At 41.6% G+C, this 17,351-nt stretch overlaps 2 protein-coding genes across 10 annotated transcripts in view; one reads left to right on the top strand and one right to left on the bottom strand.

Annotated features, from left to right (window-relative positions):
- LOC125687565 (zinc finger protein 532-like) overlaps nucleotides 1-17,351 on the bottom strand; it is a 135,582-nt gene that overhangs the window by 67,851 nt on the left and 50,380 nt on the right. For all 9 annotated transcript variants that reach the window (XM_048932740.1, XM_048932739.1, XM_048932747.1 and 6 more), the window contains 2 exons: nucleotides 7,526-9,867; nucleotides 1,817-1,998 (listed from right to left, as the gene is read on the bottom strand). In XM_048932740.1, the coding sequence (XP_048788697.1) occupies nucleotides 1,817-1,998; nucleotides 7,526-9,847 (2,504 nt within the window). In that variant the 5' untranslated portion in view covers nucleotides 9,848-9,867. The remainder of the gene's footprint in view (nucleotides 1-1,816; nucleotides 1,999-7,525; nucleotides 9,868-17,351) is intronic.
- LOC125687566 (uncharacterized) overlaps nucleotides 1-17,351 on the top strand; it is a 71,238-nt gene that overhangs the window by 8,294 nt on the left and 45,593 nt on the right. The window lies entirely within an intron of this gene.

The following is a 17,351-nucleotide window of genomic DNA, read 5'->3' as shown; positions in this document are numbered from 1 at the left end:
TATCTTTTCCACAGGTGCTCACTGAAAACTTGACCTTGAAAGTTCAGGCAAGACTGCCAATATTCTGAGATATTTGTAAACTTTGAGCACTGCTATCTTGCTTCTGGAAAGAGAAAAAAAAAATGATTCCGCTTTCTCTTTTAAACCTGTTTGCAGAGGAAGCTGCTAATTTCACAGAACTTGGGATTTTTAAGCAGGCTCCCAGTCTCTCCTTTGAATCCTTTATGCAGTTTTTGAATGCTCACCTGATCATGTTGTTGATCTCCCTGAATTTACTGTTCATCATTTCACTCAGTATCTGTATTTATCATATTTTGAGGAAGCCTTCCCCAAAGCCAGAGGATACTGAGTGGCAGGGAGTGTGGAGAGGCTTGGAAGAGACTTTAGAGAGATGGACATCTTCGGTGTCATGGAACTTTACTCCTGAACACCTGAAAGACCCTGAGAGCTTAAACATTTATTTGAGACAGGAATGTTGCGGCTCAGGCAGATCTGAGGAGGCATAAATGATTTGGGGCCTGGCTAATGCTTATCGGGCCTTATTCAATACTATCCCAGAGAGGGAGAGAGTTTGTGAAATTGAGACAGAGTGTCTGAGAGCTGAAAGGGAGAATCTCAGGGAGACAGTACAAAATGAGCGAGAGAGACTCCTGGTCGAGAGAAAAGACCTCCAATCTGAGAGGGATATCTTCAAGTCTGAGAGAGATGCCCTCCAAATCGAGAGAGATTCCCTGCAGTCCCAAAGAGAGAGTCTCCAAGCTGAAAAGGAGAGTTTCCAAGAGAGACTCTGAGCTGAGAGGGAAAATCTCCAGGTCCAGAGAGAGTCTCCTAGTTGAGAAACAGAGTCTCCAAATCCAAGTGTCCAGTGTCTCCAAATCCAGTGTCTCCGAGCTGAGAAAGTCTCCAAGCCGAAGGGGAAAATCTCCGAGCTGAGAGAAGGAATCTCCAATCTCAATGAGATGCCTTCAAATCCGAGCGAGACTCCCTCCGATCCAAACTCGACATCCTCCAATCTGAACTAAATACTCTCATAATTGAACAAGACATACTCCAAGCAGAGCTAGAGGGTGAGAGCATCAGAACTGACCAACGTGATCAACCACAGGAGGCACCACAATTGATGTCAGTTGCCCCTGTAAGAGGACGGAAAATGAAACGAATCTTGACTCAGTTAAAACAGAAGAAAGAGGAGGAAAGAGGTCCAGAGGAGTTGCTCCGAGATCCACGAGAAGCACCTGAGTCCAGGGGAGGGGCCCTCAGTAAGACCACGGTCACCAACGACTATGAGGGCAACAAGAAGTCCTGAAAGAGTAAGAGGTGAGCAAGATATCGTTACCTTTGTTGATCGATCTCTGAAAATGAATGAAATTCGACGTCTGAGAAAAGACTTCTCACGTCACCCAAATGAGCCTATTGTCATCTGGTTACTTTGATTTCAGACAACGGGGCCAACAGTGTGTGGCTGGATAGTAGAGAAGCTCACCAACTGGGTGGCATTGCTAGGGACTCAGCCATTGATAGAGGCATTGGTACATGCCAGAACCATGACACTGTGAAGCCCTGAATCTAACATTTTATCGCTGGATGAGATTAGCTAATATTCTAATTGAACAACATACAAGAGCAGATGCTCAAAAGAAAGCTGAATTCTAATGCACTATTTACTCAAAAATTTATAGTACTAACAGAATTATTGCCAGGACAATCTTAAACCCATGAAGCTCTATTCTACAAACAATGCTTATGAAAATGGAAAATTACTTCTGAAAGCATAAATTACATATAAATTGACAATGAAAGTAATCATAATACTGACCAAAAACCAACTCTTCGAGTATAATGCAGGCAGTTCTTAGTGACATGAGTCTGGAAGTGGACAGATCTGCAGATTGCTCCACATTCAGGACACGTGTATGGAGATTTATGCTGATGAATTCTCTGGTGTGATGCAAAACTGCACTGGTTAGGAAGCAGCATCTGGCAGATATTGCATGTCTTCTAAACAACAAACCAAAACAGACGAAACAAAAGGTTGGGTTCAGCTATACAGAATTTCTCATGTCAAACACTGTAGTATAAATAAAAGGTTAAATGCTACGACTGTGATGTGAGCCAAAATAAGTAGGCAAGGTCTAAATTCAGACTCTACTGACTGACTAACCTTGTAGCAACTGGCACCAGATATATTGGCATTCTGAGACAGATTCCGACACAACAAAGCTCTTTCATTCACCACTGACCATAGAAAATGCATGTTAGTTTATTTAAATTTTATGTACGTGCCTCACAAGATTACCTTACTAGTGCAAGGGGCTTGAGTGAAGTACATTATAATTATCTTTACTTTCTTTGATCCTTGCTCCTGACGAATTCTATTGGGAATATCCTCAATACCAATAAATGGGGTATTATCAATCAGAAAGTTTGTAGACAATTTCAAAATGCATTTCTCAGGCTAGACTCCAGCATCTGCATTGTAAAATACAAAAATATTGTGCATCTGAGTAAAAACTATGGATACCTAACATATTTACAAAGTCTTTGAACAGCTATCTTTCCAAGTACGGGAGTTACTTCCTATACTAATTCTTTTCTTATATTTTGTTACACATAAATATATATTTTTTAAAATCTTCAGCTACATATTGACCATTTGCCAAATCAGAAATACTGGAATTATTTGGGTACTTTGTGCCATTCCTGAGATTAAATGCAAATGATGCAACAGAGCTGTCAACAGGGTTCACTTTTGTTCACAGTTGCTTTCCATCACTGGAGGGCACAAAGAACAGAACCTGTAAAACCACTGGTGAAAACGTTCCACCTACAGCAATATATCTCTAGGATCTCTAAGCAGTGGCTGACAGTTGTATGGAGAGATGCTTCTGCTTAATTTTTATCACCAAAGTTGCTTCATTGACTCCAACAGAAATACCAGCACAGGTCTTTGCAGAACAATGAATTTAACTTCATTTCCTAAGATCTTACTCTGTAGGGCTTTTAAAATTATTTCTTATGACCTGGGAATTACGAATTTCACCAGTGACTTAGGAAGATTTAAAAGCAAAACTAAGACTCCTTCATGACATGGGTACTTATGAACATAAGATTTACATATTTTTAGCAGTGTTATCCATAAGAATCTTGCAGATGGAATGACGTGTACATCTCTAAAGTATTAAAAATTATTTACTAACTTATGAATAAAGAAATCTTCAAATAATTAAGAAAATCATTCTTACATTAAAACAATTTCTTACAGAAAGAAGTAAAAACAGTTTCTTACTGAGGCTTCACCAAAAGTCACTCCCTTCTTCCAATTCAGGCCAGTCTCCTTTAAGAATCTTTTAAAAATTGTAAGATTTAGAGCATACAGTAGCAGAATTAAAGCTACTGTTGCAGAAGAGATAACTACACTGCTACAAATAGGTTTCATAGAAGTCTGCCTTACTAGTATTGGCAACTTTGCCAGTACAAAAAAAATCACCTGTTCCCATTTAATCAGCAAGAGACAGATCCTAACTGCAACAACTGAAGCACCAAGCCTTTACAGTCAGTGCCAATTTATTATTATTTTTTTTCAAATAGAACCCTGTTTAATACCAAGGTCTAAAATAATTTCTTAATTGCCTTATATATTGACAATATTACTGATAAGAACAAGAGTATTTTTGTATCAGGATCTGTATACTCTTTTTTTTTTTCTTTTCATCTAAATGCTTTCTTGAGGCTGCATACAAATAGTTGTGAAATTTTTTTAATTAATTTTCAGGAGAAACGTTAACATGAAATATCTTAAGGTCACACAACTCTGAAGCAGATGTCTTCTTCCATATGGTTCACTTTATTGTTTACTTTGTGATCACCACATGGTGTGTTTGAACACAGTCTCCATCCATAGTTCTCAAATGTCCTGATTAGAGAAAGATGGCAAAATGCAAAACTTTAAAACAGAGGAAGTTAACCAAAGAAAATCTACAATTCTCCACATTCAGGTTAAATACTAACACTACCACCAGCCTAAAGAATTAATAGACAGCATAGAGGTTGCAGAAAGCTTTGTCTGAGATGAATGACCTGCAGCCATTTTGTACTATTACTCTGATTAGAACCTCTACGACACAGGAAGGCTGAAATTGTACTCAAACACATAGATATCTACAGAAATGCCAGTGTTTGTCCTCAGCTGACCAACAGCCATGGTATGAACCTTCAGACAGTGCACAGAATTGCTTTGGGATGCTAACTTTCTTCAGCTCAGGCTCACAGGAGGCCAAAGCCTGACTTAACATAACTTGGCTTAAGATATGTTTGCCACATTTACTCAGCTTCAGTACCATTCTTAAAATGTATCTTTTGTCATACATGTATCAATAAGCAGCAATGTAATACTGAACCTGGAGTTTTATATTATGTAAGAAAACAGCAAAACAAAGCTTCTTACATCAAGGGTTTTCACAGTCCTTCCAAAACACTATAAAAAGAAACCTGGATTCTATGTTACGTGACAGCCATACAACATTCCAATCCTAAATAAGTGTATCTCCAATTCTGCAACAAGGAGTCTGCAAGATTCATCTGCCATGTCAGTAATTCAGATTGACACAAAATGCCAGTAATGCTATTTGTTAGGGCTACAGGTTTGCTAGTTTGAAAAGTACAGTAATATATTTACTTGAAACTGATTACTGTAGAACAAGAAGAATCTACTGTGAAACTCACTTCTGCTTACCATTTTATTCTGGGCTTAAGGTAGCATTAAATTGCAGTTCTCTCATTCCAACCCATACCAAAATCAAACATAGTTTCTGAAAACCATCACCTGCCTGAATTTGAAGTCAAAGTTTCAGAAAAAAAGAGTCAGATGAAAAAATTGTGGAGGTGGAAAATATACAAAAGAACTATGAGTATAAAGGTAAATAAGTTATGCAGCATCCACAAGAACAATACACTTACAGCTGTAAATAAGATGAACATTAACATGAATTAGCCCAGGCCTGTTGCTTTGTTTCCCCAGTACGTTAGTGATGGCTTCATTCAGCCATGAAACCCATCACTGAATAGTCTCATTCCTTATAACAGAATTACTAACGTGAGATATTGCAGAAAGGTAACAATATTATAGGGAACATTATTTAATTGCTAAAAATATTTTACTATTTTTTATTTTAAAATAAACATTCTACCTTTATAACAAGAATATAACAAGAACGTAACACATAAAAAGTGAAGTTTCCATTTTAAGAGTAATTAGGTGGGCACTAAGAAGAATGGTAAGTTGCAAAATCCAAATATTTTTATCTTTCTTCCTCCTCAAGTGAAAATATTGTATCTAGCTTTTCTGTTTTCTTCTCCCAAAATAATCAGCTTCATAACAAAAACCCAGTGCCAAGCACTAAGAAAACAGAAATCAGAATAATTCTTTTTCAAGCTTTTAGAGTGGTAACGTATCACAACAATATACTGAAATTTATTAATAAACACCTACACAGAGTCTTTATTCAGCAAACACTACTCTTACAGAGATGCGTATGCTAGCTGATGAGAGGATGAAAAGACAAGAAAGCAGGAGGTACTGCTTTCACTAAAGCAACCCTTCAGTTGAATGGCTTCTATGATGTAACTATACAGCTTCACCACACAATATGTAATAAAAGGCAACTTAAAAAAATGTAGAGAAATGAAAACAAGTTTTGATATATCAAAATGACTAAGAAAAATATTTAATTCATTTTTAAGAGGATAGTTTAACAAACACTTTAAAACTATGTTTATAAACAATTAATAATGTTCTTTTAAAATGGCATGATATGAAAATTGCTTTTATTTATTTATTTTTTTTTAAATTTGGAAGTCCATGCCCTACTAAGCAGGTATTAAGGCCTTGTTCATACCTCAGTCCTCATAAGACAGTGAGTTCCCAGCAGGAGATATAAACATCCGTGGGCAGTATCTGTGTACCCTTATTTAACTTTCTACTTAACTGATATTGCATTTTGTCATTGTATGAAGACTTCATTGTTTTCCTACAATAAAAGCACTAGGGTAGACATTATCTAACAGGACGTGCACACAGAACAAACTGCAGCAACAGGGCAAAAAAACACTGGAGAGAGGCAGCAAGAAAGGCCAATGGTGTTTCTAAAAACTATTTCCCTGGCTGTACTAAAACAGTCCCCACAGAAAGCAAGTACAGAACTTTTTAGTATTTAATCTTTCTTGCTCTATTTTTTCCATTTTATTCTTGCCTCATCCTCCTAACCTATTTTCACTGTATTTGCTGGTCTCATTCATTTGGTTTGTTATGCTTATAGACTGTATTCTTAATTCCTTGTTTTCATAGTACCAAGCACTGAAGGGGTCTCCCAAGGACTACTGGATCTTATATCACAAATGATCATTAATGAACCTATTATGGAAAAAAAAGATAAATCTAATATGCATCAGCAGAAGAGTTACCTTCCTAACTTAAGGACTTAAACCCTTATCCCACACACTGCTGTAAGATTCCAAGAATATATCCAGGGCTTAATCAGTCTGAGCAAGGATTGAGCCTTTCAGCTCCTTGCTGATGTGCAGCCACAAGCTGCTACATCGAGATTAACTGAGTGCTTTGAAACACACCAGAATCCCTTTTAATTGGCACACCATCATTTAATTATTTATCTCAATTCTTACAGGGTTATAAAATACACTGCACACTGATTAATACTAACTTTTATTGAATTATGTGTTTCTTTCAGATCAGGCCACATATAAACCATTTTAAAATTCTTTGCTAATATATTTTAACTCATTAGCAATTGTAAGAGGAAATGAAAGCCAACAGAAGTGAACAAATGGTCACACAGGAAGAAATGCATGCTAGTGAATAACACTTTCTGGTTATAAAAGACATGAAGGCAGAAAAACACATATCCATTCAGCAGAATCAATCAATGTGCAATTTATTAGTTGCTACAGTCCTTGCATGTAAAATGAATGTCAAACACACTTCTAGTGCTAAATGAAAATAATAAAATCCAAGGACAAATCAAGAACTCCAGTTAAATAGGTGTGCTGTTAATGAGGGTGCCAATTAAGTGGATTCCATAGGACAATCACATTTCAAAGCACAGAAAAAATCATTAAAATCATAGAGACTATTATGAATTTCAATATTATAATGTTCAGCTGCAACAAAACTAATGCTAAATTTTAGAAAAAATGGAAAAATAGGAGGAGAGGAAAGAACAGCAGCAGAAGTTGGTGAGGATGGGACAGGAGGGATGTCATGGAAGTTACTGTAGAAGCACTCTGTTCTGTTTTTTTACTAGAGTTCAGGGCCTAAAACATTCTAAGAAAACTCTTATTTAAAATTTAAAAATGTTGACTCACTATAAAAGTGATTGCAAATTTTTGTTGTTTTAGTTTATGTTTTTAATCGTGGATTCAGATAATTAACATCTAAATAAAAGAAAAAACATTTCCAAAGTCCCCTAGGCTTATAGGCGAAACACTGGAATTTAAATGCATGATACTCTACTTGTCCACTTGTGTCTGCAGCCTGCTGGAAATGTGTAGCAAGAGATGTCTCATCTTGGAAAACTTCATTGCACTCCAAACACTTTAGACCATGTCTACAGAGTTTTGATGGATCTTCATCTAGTGGCATGGCTGGGACGATGGGGGTACTTGCTGGGGCTGATATGACTATTCCCGTTATGCCAGACTGTATCTTCGTTACAGTGTGCATGCCAACTCCCACTGGGCTTTGAAGCATAGATGTAGCAGTGCTGCTTGAAGGAGATGCTATCATTTGATCTGCTGGGACTGGTTTTAAAATCAGGTGCGAACACTGCATTACAACTCCTTTTTCCTTGTGTCCACGAGCATGGGAAAGAAGACTGCATTTGTTGTAGAAAACTAAGTTCTTTGTACAATGATTACAAGTCACTTCAATTCGCATGCTCCTCCTGTCATAATGCTGGGTCAGACTCTTTTCAAGAGCAAAGGAGTCACCACACTCCAAACACTTGTAACCTCGTGTCGGTAACGTTATTCCAGCACTGGCAGGGGGACTAAGGTTGGGGATATAAACTGGGACAGGGTTGACACTACTCAGAACCTTATTAAATGCTTCCACTACAGAACTCTGTAGAGATGACACCACTTGGACTCGAGACACCTTTTTAGAAGGCTGTGGAGCTGCTACAGAAATTATTGCCTGCTTTATTTGTTGCTGGGGTTTCGTTAGCACTTGTCGGAGTTCAGAGGTGGTTTGAGCACCTTGAGGCAGAAGATTAAGGTTAGCAAGATGGACTGTCTTTGGCACAAGTTTAGTGCTGGCAAGACTTGATGCTGGCACCACAACAGTCTGCTGCTGTATCGCACTGGCAGCTTTTATAATGGCGCTACTGGCACTCTGCACGGAAGCAGCAGATAGTACAGTGGCTTTCACTGTAGTATTGTTAGCAAGCTTCAAATTAATAACTTGTGAACCTGCTGTTTTCACTGCTGAAACTGGGAGAAAGGCAGTAGCCACAGGTTTGATAGTGACCTGCTTTGGTGGGAGTTCTGCAGATGCAACTGCATTGGTAACAACTGCGGACTGGAGAGGAGCTCTAGGAGGAGGGGAAAGAACAGCAGCAGAAGTTGGTGAGGACAGGAGGGATGTCATGGAAGTTACCATAGAAGCAGTCTGTTCTGGTTTTTTACTCGAGTCCAAATCAAATTCTGGCAACACTCTAGTAACAGTTCTCTTGATCTGCCCAGAGGAAGTCTTGATGGTTTTTATGCGAACTTTAGGAATTGCTGGTGTGGACCCTGCAGGAGAAGATGGAGATCCCTTGCTACTGTTTTCACTTGATACACTTCTGGGACTATCAGGTGGTTTTATAGATGGCTTTTTAGCATCATCAATAAGACTTTGAGATTCAGGTGAATTTTCAATAGCTAGGGGACTTTCATGTTTTGGTAATGGAGAAGACTCTCCTGAATTAGACTGTAAATCTTTGCTGGTATCTGTAGCTGCCTTTTTAGCACTCAGTGCTGCAATCGCAGCAATGCATGAAGAAAGCTTTGCTGATGACTTTGTTTTGGACTGTGAAATGCCGGCAAGATTTGTTTCACTTTTTTCAGTACATAGTTTTCCATCAAGTACTCTGTTTTCAAGAAGCTTCTCAGAATTGTCTTCTATCAATTTGTTCTCTGCCTTGAGAGCTTTGAAAGGCTCATAGACATGTAAAGTCACAGAGTTTGTCTCTCGTTTAGCAACTTTACTTTTATCTATACTACTTGAAACTGAGATACCAGATTTAATCAAATTCTCTCCCTCAAGTGTCTTTACTTTGTCATATTCCTGCTGATATACAGAATCTGTCAAGAAATTTGCTCTGAAATTTCCACGCACCTCTTCTTTATCTGGAGGATCATCTACCTCAATTTTTTCATCATCATCAAATTCTTCAGCACTTGAAATTGGACTAAACTGGTTGAAAGCCGAATCCTTTAGTGTAGTCTCAGAAGCTGACCCATCATCTTTAAATGACTTGCTTTCATCTTTACTGTAACTATTAAGACTTGAGGATATTAGAAAGCCATTATGCAAGCCATTGCCTGTGGAATGGTGGCCATCCTTGTCTACACTTTCTGAAGAATCAATAGTACGTACATTTTTCACAATGACGCTCACACCAACATCGGATGATGATAGTGTATGAGAATCTTCATCTGTTTGTGCATTGTGTTTTATGTGGCTTTCATGATCATCATGTGCAGATTCAATAGCTGCTTTTGGATCAACCACATCTGGTATGTCAAAGGCTGCAAGAAGATCATCAAAATCTGGGGTCTTCATATCCCCCATGGTCACGATTGTAGGCAAGTCTGTAAAACAAGCAGAAAGTACTCATCTCAGTATTTAAAGCTCTAACAGCACACATACAAAAATAAGCACATGTTTGCATATGCCATACAAAAAGATGTTATTTCACTTCTGAAGTGGTATTTTCAGAAATCAAGCATTGCAAATAGTATCCCAGTGTAGGCATACAATATACAGTTAAATTATAATGACAAGAACTAAAGTAATCCATCAGGTTCATAGACTGCAACCTAGTAATTTTATTCCATGAACAAACTTTCTTTTCAAGTGACTTTCTTCCATCTACTCACCTACTCTCTCTGCTACCCTCCCCCACCCATACTACAACTACAGCAAAATAACTAGACTGTCAGAAAAATAACGAGATACTCGTAGCCTAGATTTTCCTTGATATTTACACTATCAACCTGATGAGCTTTCTTGAAAACAGCAAAAAAATTCATTTCTACTAACAGTTTAAGACTGCTGTACAGTTTTCTGTAAATTAAACACGTTAACACAAATTATTGAATATTTGTCTCCCAATGCCCACAAGGCATTTTTTCAACAACTCCAAAAAAGAATCTGCTACCACTACACCACTCCTATCAGGAGTATCAGATAGGTGAATTGCCTTCACCTGTGCCGCTCTGGCTGACTCATTGCTTGCCTCAGGTGATCAATCAGAGGTTCAGGACATGACTCAGCAGTTCCCATACACTCCATCCCTTCACAGCGTGAACCAATGATCAGGTTGACTAAAGGGTAAGCTTTCCGTAATACAGAGATCCGCTATATTGTGATGCTTATGCAATTTTCATCGTGACGCGTGTTGGTACAATTCAAGACGAGTGATGATCAGCGAATGTCCATATTGTTTTATGGGCCAGTGCTCGATGATGTTACTTGAGGCATGCGGCTGTGAGGTGCAGGTCCGTTCTGTGTTCCATCAGCCCCATACAGACCATCACCGGGTGTTACATGTGATCTGACAGTAACACTGGAACGCTTGATGGCATTTCATTCCTTTGGGTGATCCCGAAGGCTCACAGACTCACGGGGAGTAATACAGATGTTTCAGAGGTACCAGGAGGGGAAGGTCTGCTCTCCAGGGCAAGATACAGGCCGTATTTCTATCTTGGGTCAACACTTCCGCTTGTACTGGAACACATCCTGGCCGCCTGTAGCACACCTTCAGAACGGATGTCTGCAGCTGCATAATTATATCAGGCACCAAAGGAAGTGTCCTGATCTGCCACAGGGACATGATGGGAGTCCCTTTAGCAATGAAAATCGGAGTGTTGACCACAATATCAGTAGGCCATGCACCTATTACTGGAGGGACTACTGAACCTCCCACCTCCAACAATCTCCCCCAAGCTGCAAGTAGGCCACACCACTTGGGTCCTACCTGCACCTTCCAAGGCCATTTTATTTTATGGGTACCCGGATCTAAATTCTCAGGGGCAGGGAGCAGAAGATTATTTTCGTTACCAATCTGGGGTCTTACCTGATGATCAGTGCCCAAAATTTGGATCCTAAGCGGGGTGGCCCATGTCGTCTGCAACATTCTCAGGGCACTGGGTCTGTCGTCTCGGGGTTTTTCATTCAGGTCCCGCAAGGTTTCATACAGTCTTTTTGTCCACCCCTGCAGGGACTGAGAGTCTGTCTTCAGGGCAGCCTTAAGAATACCGTTATAACGTTCGATGAGGCCTGCCCCCGTTGGATTATATGGCAGGTGGAATCGCCATTCAGTGTTATTTTCTTCTGCCCAGCGCTGTATCATTGCACCAGTAAAATGAGTCCCTTGGTTGCTCTCGATGACTTGAGGTGTCCCGTAGGCAGACATCAGTTTAGTGAGTGCCTTGATGGTATATGCCTGGTTTGCTTTCGGTACTGGATAGGCCTGCAGTAACCCACTTACCGTATCGACGCAGGTCAGGGCGTACCTTGCCTCCTCGGAGTGAGGAAAGGGCCCGATGTAATCGACCTGCCATCGCTGGAGAGGATTGTGTCCCCTAGCAAGATGGGCTGTTGTTTTGGGCAACGATCTCGGTCTCGTTTTGCAGCACGTGTTGCAATCCTGGCATGCCTGGATGATATCAGGTAGCTCTATGGGCAGTCCCCATGCTTTAGCAGCTGCCCACATTGTCTTTTGTGCAGCATGCCGTAGCTTCTGATGTAACCAGCGGGCGATGTTCTCAGATGGTGAATTCTCAATCCATCCAACTCGGGCCAGCGTGTCGGCTTCATCATTTCCTGGTGACTGTAGGGGCTGATGACCAGAAACATGGTAGACACGTACAGTCCTGTGTTTTACTGTATTCCATATGTCTAACCACATGTCTTTGCCCCAGATTGGTCGGGCGTGGATAGTCCATTCCTGGGTGACCCACTGTGCAATCCAAAGAGTGAGCCCCCGGTACACAGCCCAACTATCTGTGCAAATGTTCAGGATACCATCACCGGGTTCCTTGGTTATAGCCATCCACACGGCTCGCAGTTCTGCCCATTGGCTACTCTGACCATCCCCCTCGTCGAACCAGATTGTCTCGGTGGAAGGATGGTATGCTATTGCTCTCCACTTGCTTGGGTTGCCCTTGCTGGACCCATCTGTGTAACAGGCATCTTCAAGGATAGGATATTTTCCCTCCTGAATGGGATTCTTCTCTGGTGGAGTGACCAGTATTTCTTTTGGTGCATCACTGTGATACGTCACTGGGCCTAGGATCTTTTGGAGTTCTTTCAAGGGGGATGAAGACAGACTGCTCCTTTGGCTGAGGTAGGCGACCCATCGTGCCACTGTTTGTGCTTGGGCCACCCTGTCTTAGGAAGGTGGGTCAGATCTTTCACCCACCCCTGAATCAGCAGAGTGGTCTTGACTATAACTTCAGCCAAACAGAACAGAACAGAACAGGTTCTGAACAGAACTCTGGCGTTGCCACAGGCCCCAACTGAAGCCGTCTTGAGTAACGTGAACGCCCAACTCGGCTGGGAGGGTAGGATCAAATATACCCGATGCGTTGGCTTGTTTAAGTGCCAGTTTTGCTTGTTGGAAAGCATCCTGTTCTGTTTCCCCCAGTCCCATAGCTGCCCCTCTTTTCTGAGTCTATATAGTGGCCTTAGCAGCTGCGCAAGGTGAGGTATAAAGGAACGCCAGTAACCCAGTATACCTAGAAACTCTTGCAGCTGCTTCGATGTTGTAGGGACTGGAAACGCCTGAACCTTATCTATGACAGCACTGGGAAGTACTTTGGTCTTTCCTGACCAAACCACCCCCAGGAATTTTACGGACAGGCCTGGACCTTGCACCTTTTGGGGATTTATAGCCCATCCCCTCTGTTGTAAATGGGTGGTTAATGAATCTGCCGCCTGTCCTACTGCCTCCAGTGAGTCGGATGTCAGCAGGAGATCATCGATATAAGGATATAGATTAACATCATCAGTTTTTTTCCAATCAGCATGGTCACAAGCTGAAAGGTGAGACAGGCTCCATAGGTGAAAGTAAAAAGGCAAGAAGGCTTCACATTGACTGAGAATAAGGGGGGTGAAGGGAAGTAGTTTACAGAAGCAAGAATGTAGAGCTTGTTAGAAAATAAGGGATGCCAGACACTGTGTCTAGGATAGTGAGGGGGATGAAGGCCATAAAGATAAGGGTTTGAGAACAGCCCGAGGACATTTGGCAGGGAGGTGATTAGATGTCCACAGGGCAAGAAGAAAACAGTTTGGGGGGATGCCCCCCCCCTCCAAAGGCCGGGAGTTTACAGCGAAAATGGTCAGAAGCCTTCACGAGGAAAACAACAAATCTTCATCCCTCGACCCACTACGCACGTAAGGGGGGAGGATCTGCATGCTAACGAACTCTCGGGGGTATAATGAATATGTATCGAAATTCCAGTAAAACTACTGATTATGTATTAGTTTTGTAGGAATCAAATGTTGTTTCTGCATTCGAATTGGATAATATTATTTTTATTTCATGATCTCCGCTATCATAGTTCTTTTTGGGAGTCCTTCTACTTAACTTGGGGAAGATCTCTGATAAGTTTACATCACTTATCCTCTAGACGAACCTTCTGAGGAACACACGCTCTGTATACAGGTGTATATATGTATATTTTGTCATACACACTGCAAGAATATCCTGCACGAGATCACACCAGAAAACAAGTCATGGCATGCTCGAGGAAGCGCCTGAAGAGGCATGGGAAGGCCTGGCATCATTCCCCAGTGCTCTTTGTTTAACGAAGACTTTAAAGAAAATCACCATATCAATAGGACAAGGAGAGCACTGAGACATCTTGGAAACAACAGGATGACTACTGACTGACATCAGATAACAAATAAATTAACAAGTAAATAGCAAATGTAAACCTTCTGATAAGATTGTGAACCTGGAGTACCCAGCCATTGGGGAAAAAGGGGAGGGGGGAGGCAAGGGGGAGAAAACAGGGTATAAAGGCTGTCATGTTTTGTCCATAGGCGCGCTCCTGCTTGCGGGACACCCGCCATTGCAATCGCGAATAAATTCTGCTTTTATCAGAGATACCATCCTGACAAAAATTACTTGGATATTTCCAACAATTTGGGGGCTCGTCCGGGAGTATTATCGCCTCTTTGGGAGTTTCCCTACTGCCCTGCACAGGATAGGTGCACCCCGCTGATTTCAGCGGTCCTGTCTGGGTGCTGAGGTGACTCCTTGGTACGGCCGATAAAAATCCGAGACTGTTTCGTAAAGGACGGGCTCTGTGAAAGCCAAGGGGCAGGTAGGCACAGGTGTTGGCCATTGCGACCCGGTAACTTCATGCACGGACCAAGGTAAGGGGATTTAACTCTTTCCTTGGGGGTTGGTTGAGACTCTTGAGTGTGTGTGACTGAGATGCACTGTCAGTGTGAAGCGAGTGCTGAGTCCCGACCTGCAGTTCCGCTGTCCCACGAGGGGCACGGCCAGGGACGGATGGAGCGGCTGCTCGTGGAAGGAAGAGTCTCGGGAGGGAACTGTTGGTGTGCAGTACCCTGTGCACTTGACGAAGTGAAATTAATCCGAGATAGGAGTATAGTACTCCTGAGGGATTGGGCCCAAAATCCGAGAATCAGAATGTGCTAACCTGTGAGCTGGGGAGTTCACAGTAGCATTCTGGAGGGATGGGTAATAGGAGTTCCCGAGAGCAGGGGAAAAAGGTCCCCGGAATGGTGCCTAGAGAGAGCCAGCCCCTTGGGAGAAGTGTTTCAAAATTGGAAAGTAATCCCAAAACTAGGAAAAGAACAGGGAAAAGATTTTTAAATACTGTATACAGTAGCGAGCCATTACAGGGAAAATCGTTATTTTGACCAAAATAGGAGTCTGAAGAAAATTGGGCCTATCAGACTTTGTATTTATATGTAAACAATAAGACTCCTTTTCTGAAACAGAATTGGCTTAGGTCGCTTAATAAGTGCAAGAAGTAAAGAAATGTGCCTCGCGAGGAGTCCAAGTTCAAAGGAAATGGGAAAGAGAAGCAGAAAGATCATAAATGGGATCCCTTAGATAACTTCCCCCCCTTTTAATTTCTAAAGCAGTGCAATTTCTAAAGCGGCGGTGACCTCTCCAGAGGAGGAGAGTGGCCGTGCTGCTGATCTGTGCAGGGTCCTGGAGAGAGGATTCGCTCTCGATTACTGAGGGAGTTGGAGTAATGCGAATGGGACCTGGATAGTTTTTCTTTCTCTAATACTAACCTTACTAATACTTCACTTTATCCTCTTAAGGCAGTCTTAGGTCAAAGGGAAAAAAAGGTGCGGTAATGCCTGCTGTTTTTACTAGAAGAGAAGTTAGGAGTTGCAAGAAGAATTCCTTAACTGAGGATCCTATAAGTGTAGCAGAACAATTAGATCATTTCTAGGGCCTAATTTGTACTCATGGATGGAAATTATGTTTATCATTGATATGCTGATTATTGGAGAAGGAGGTTGGCAGCTATGCAAGTGTGGGAAATGAATACAGAGGGAAGGTTGAGCTCTGGAGGAAGGCAGAGAGAGGAAGGATCCTGAGGATAAATTGTACTGATTATTGTCACTGTCTTTGTGATTGTTAAATGTTTATGTCCTGAAAGTGTTATGTTATGTTATGTCGTGTACGAGGCTGTTATGGAACAAGGGGTGTCTAAAGTGATATGAGAAGACACCCTGGGTTGTATTTTGGCTCACTGGAGAAGCATTGTTGGTGAGCCAGGGGGAATATTGAATAAGAAACCAGGAACGTAAATGGAGTAATGGGACCAGTTTTATAATTGAGTATCCTAATCATGAGACCAAGTGCTGGGTGTTTGTGGAAGTTGAGGAATTGTGTTGTTTGATTTGTGGATTTTGAAGGCACTGGGAGAAACTGTCTTAATGGTATATGGAAATGCAGAAATGCAATTTTAATGGTATGTGGAAATTATGTGGAAATGCAGTTTTTAATGGTATGTGGAATTGCAGTTGAGGGTACAAATAGTGGAATTGTGGAAAAACAAACAAACAAACAACTTGTAAGAACAACTTGGAGTGGGAGAAAGAATTGTGGGCCGGAGCCTCCCGCTGTAACTGTGAAGGGTGTATGTAGTTAACAAAATACGCAAGTTAGAGATGTAGTCAACGAAATACATAAAGCGGGGGCTGTCAAGGTCACCAGGCGTAACCAGGCATAATCTGTGTGGGCCCCTTGCGTGGTTAGTTAATACGTGAAAGGGGGGCTGTAACAGTCATCAGCCTCTGCGGGGGGCTCCTTGACTCATAAGAAAACCATGATGAGACATGGCAAGACAAGACATGCCACATGTCTATTGGACACAGATAACCGTAGCAAGGGTGATTGGTAGCACTGTGATATAAGGGACAATTATAAGAAGAGTGTGTTGCTTGCAATAAGTGCCATTTGCCGCTCACCACATTGGTGTCATAAAAGCGTGTGATTTGGCCGGGGCTTGTCATGGTTCTATGTTTTTGTTTTTGTTTCTTGTTTTTGGGTTTCAATATTCCACATAAAAACATCATGTAGTGCACGGGGCATTAAAGTGTCACTGCCCCAATTCCAAGTACCTATCCCTGTACATTACAGAAGTCACGGAATCTGGCCCTTCCAGGTGGGGGGGGCACTCTCTTGCTGCCTGGCAGTGGGTGCTGGAGGGTGCTTTCCTAGCCATTCCAAGCTTTTCAGGTTTGAATCGGTCCCGGGAACTCTCTCTCTCTCTTATCTTGTGTCATGGTTCTATGGTTCTTGTTTGTTTGTTTGTTTGTTTTTACTTTGGGTTTCAGTATTCCACATCAAAACATCATGTAGTGTACGGGGCATTAAAGTGTCACTGCCCAATCCCAGGTACCTATCCCTGTACATTACAGCAGTCACGGGATCTGGCCCTTCCGGGTGGGGGGGGGCACTCTCTTGCTGCCTTGCAGTGGGTGCTGGAGGGTGCTTTCCTAGCCGTTCCAAGCTTTTCAGGTTTGACTCGGTTCTGGGAACTCTCTCTCTCTCATCTTGTCTGATTTATTA

This window comes from Lagopus muta, assembly GCF_023343835.1.
Source record: "Lagopus muta isolate bLagMut1 chromosome W unlocalized genomic scaffold, bLagMut1 primary SUPER_W_unloc_1, whole genome shotgun sequence".
Lineage (NCBI taxonomy): Eukaryota > Metazoa > Chordata > Aves > Galliformes > Phasianidae > Lagopus > Lagopus muta.
The sequence above is the reverse complement of the archived record's forward strand: the minus strand, read 5'-3'. Positions and strand labels throughout refer to the sequence as shown.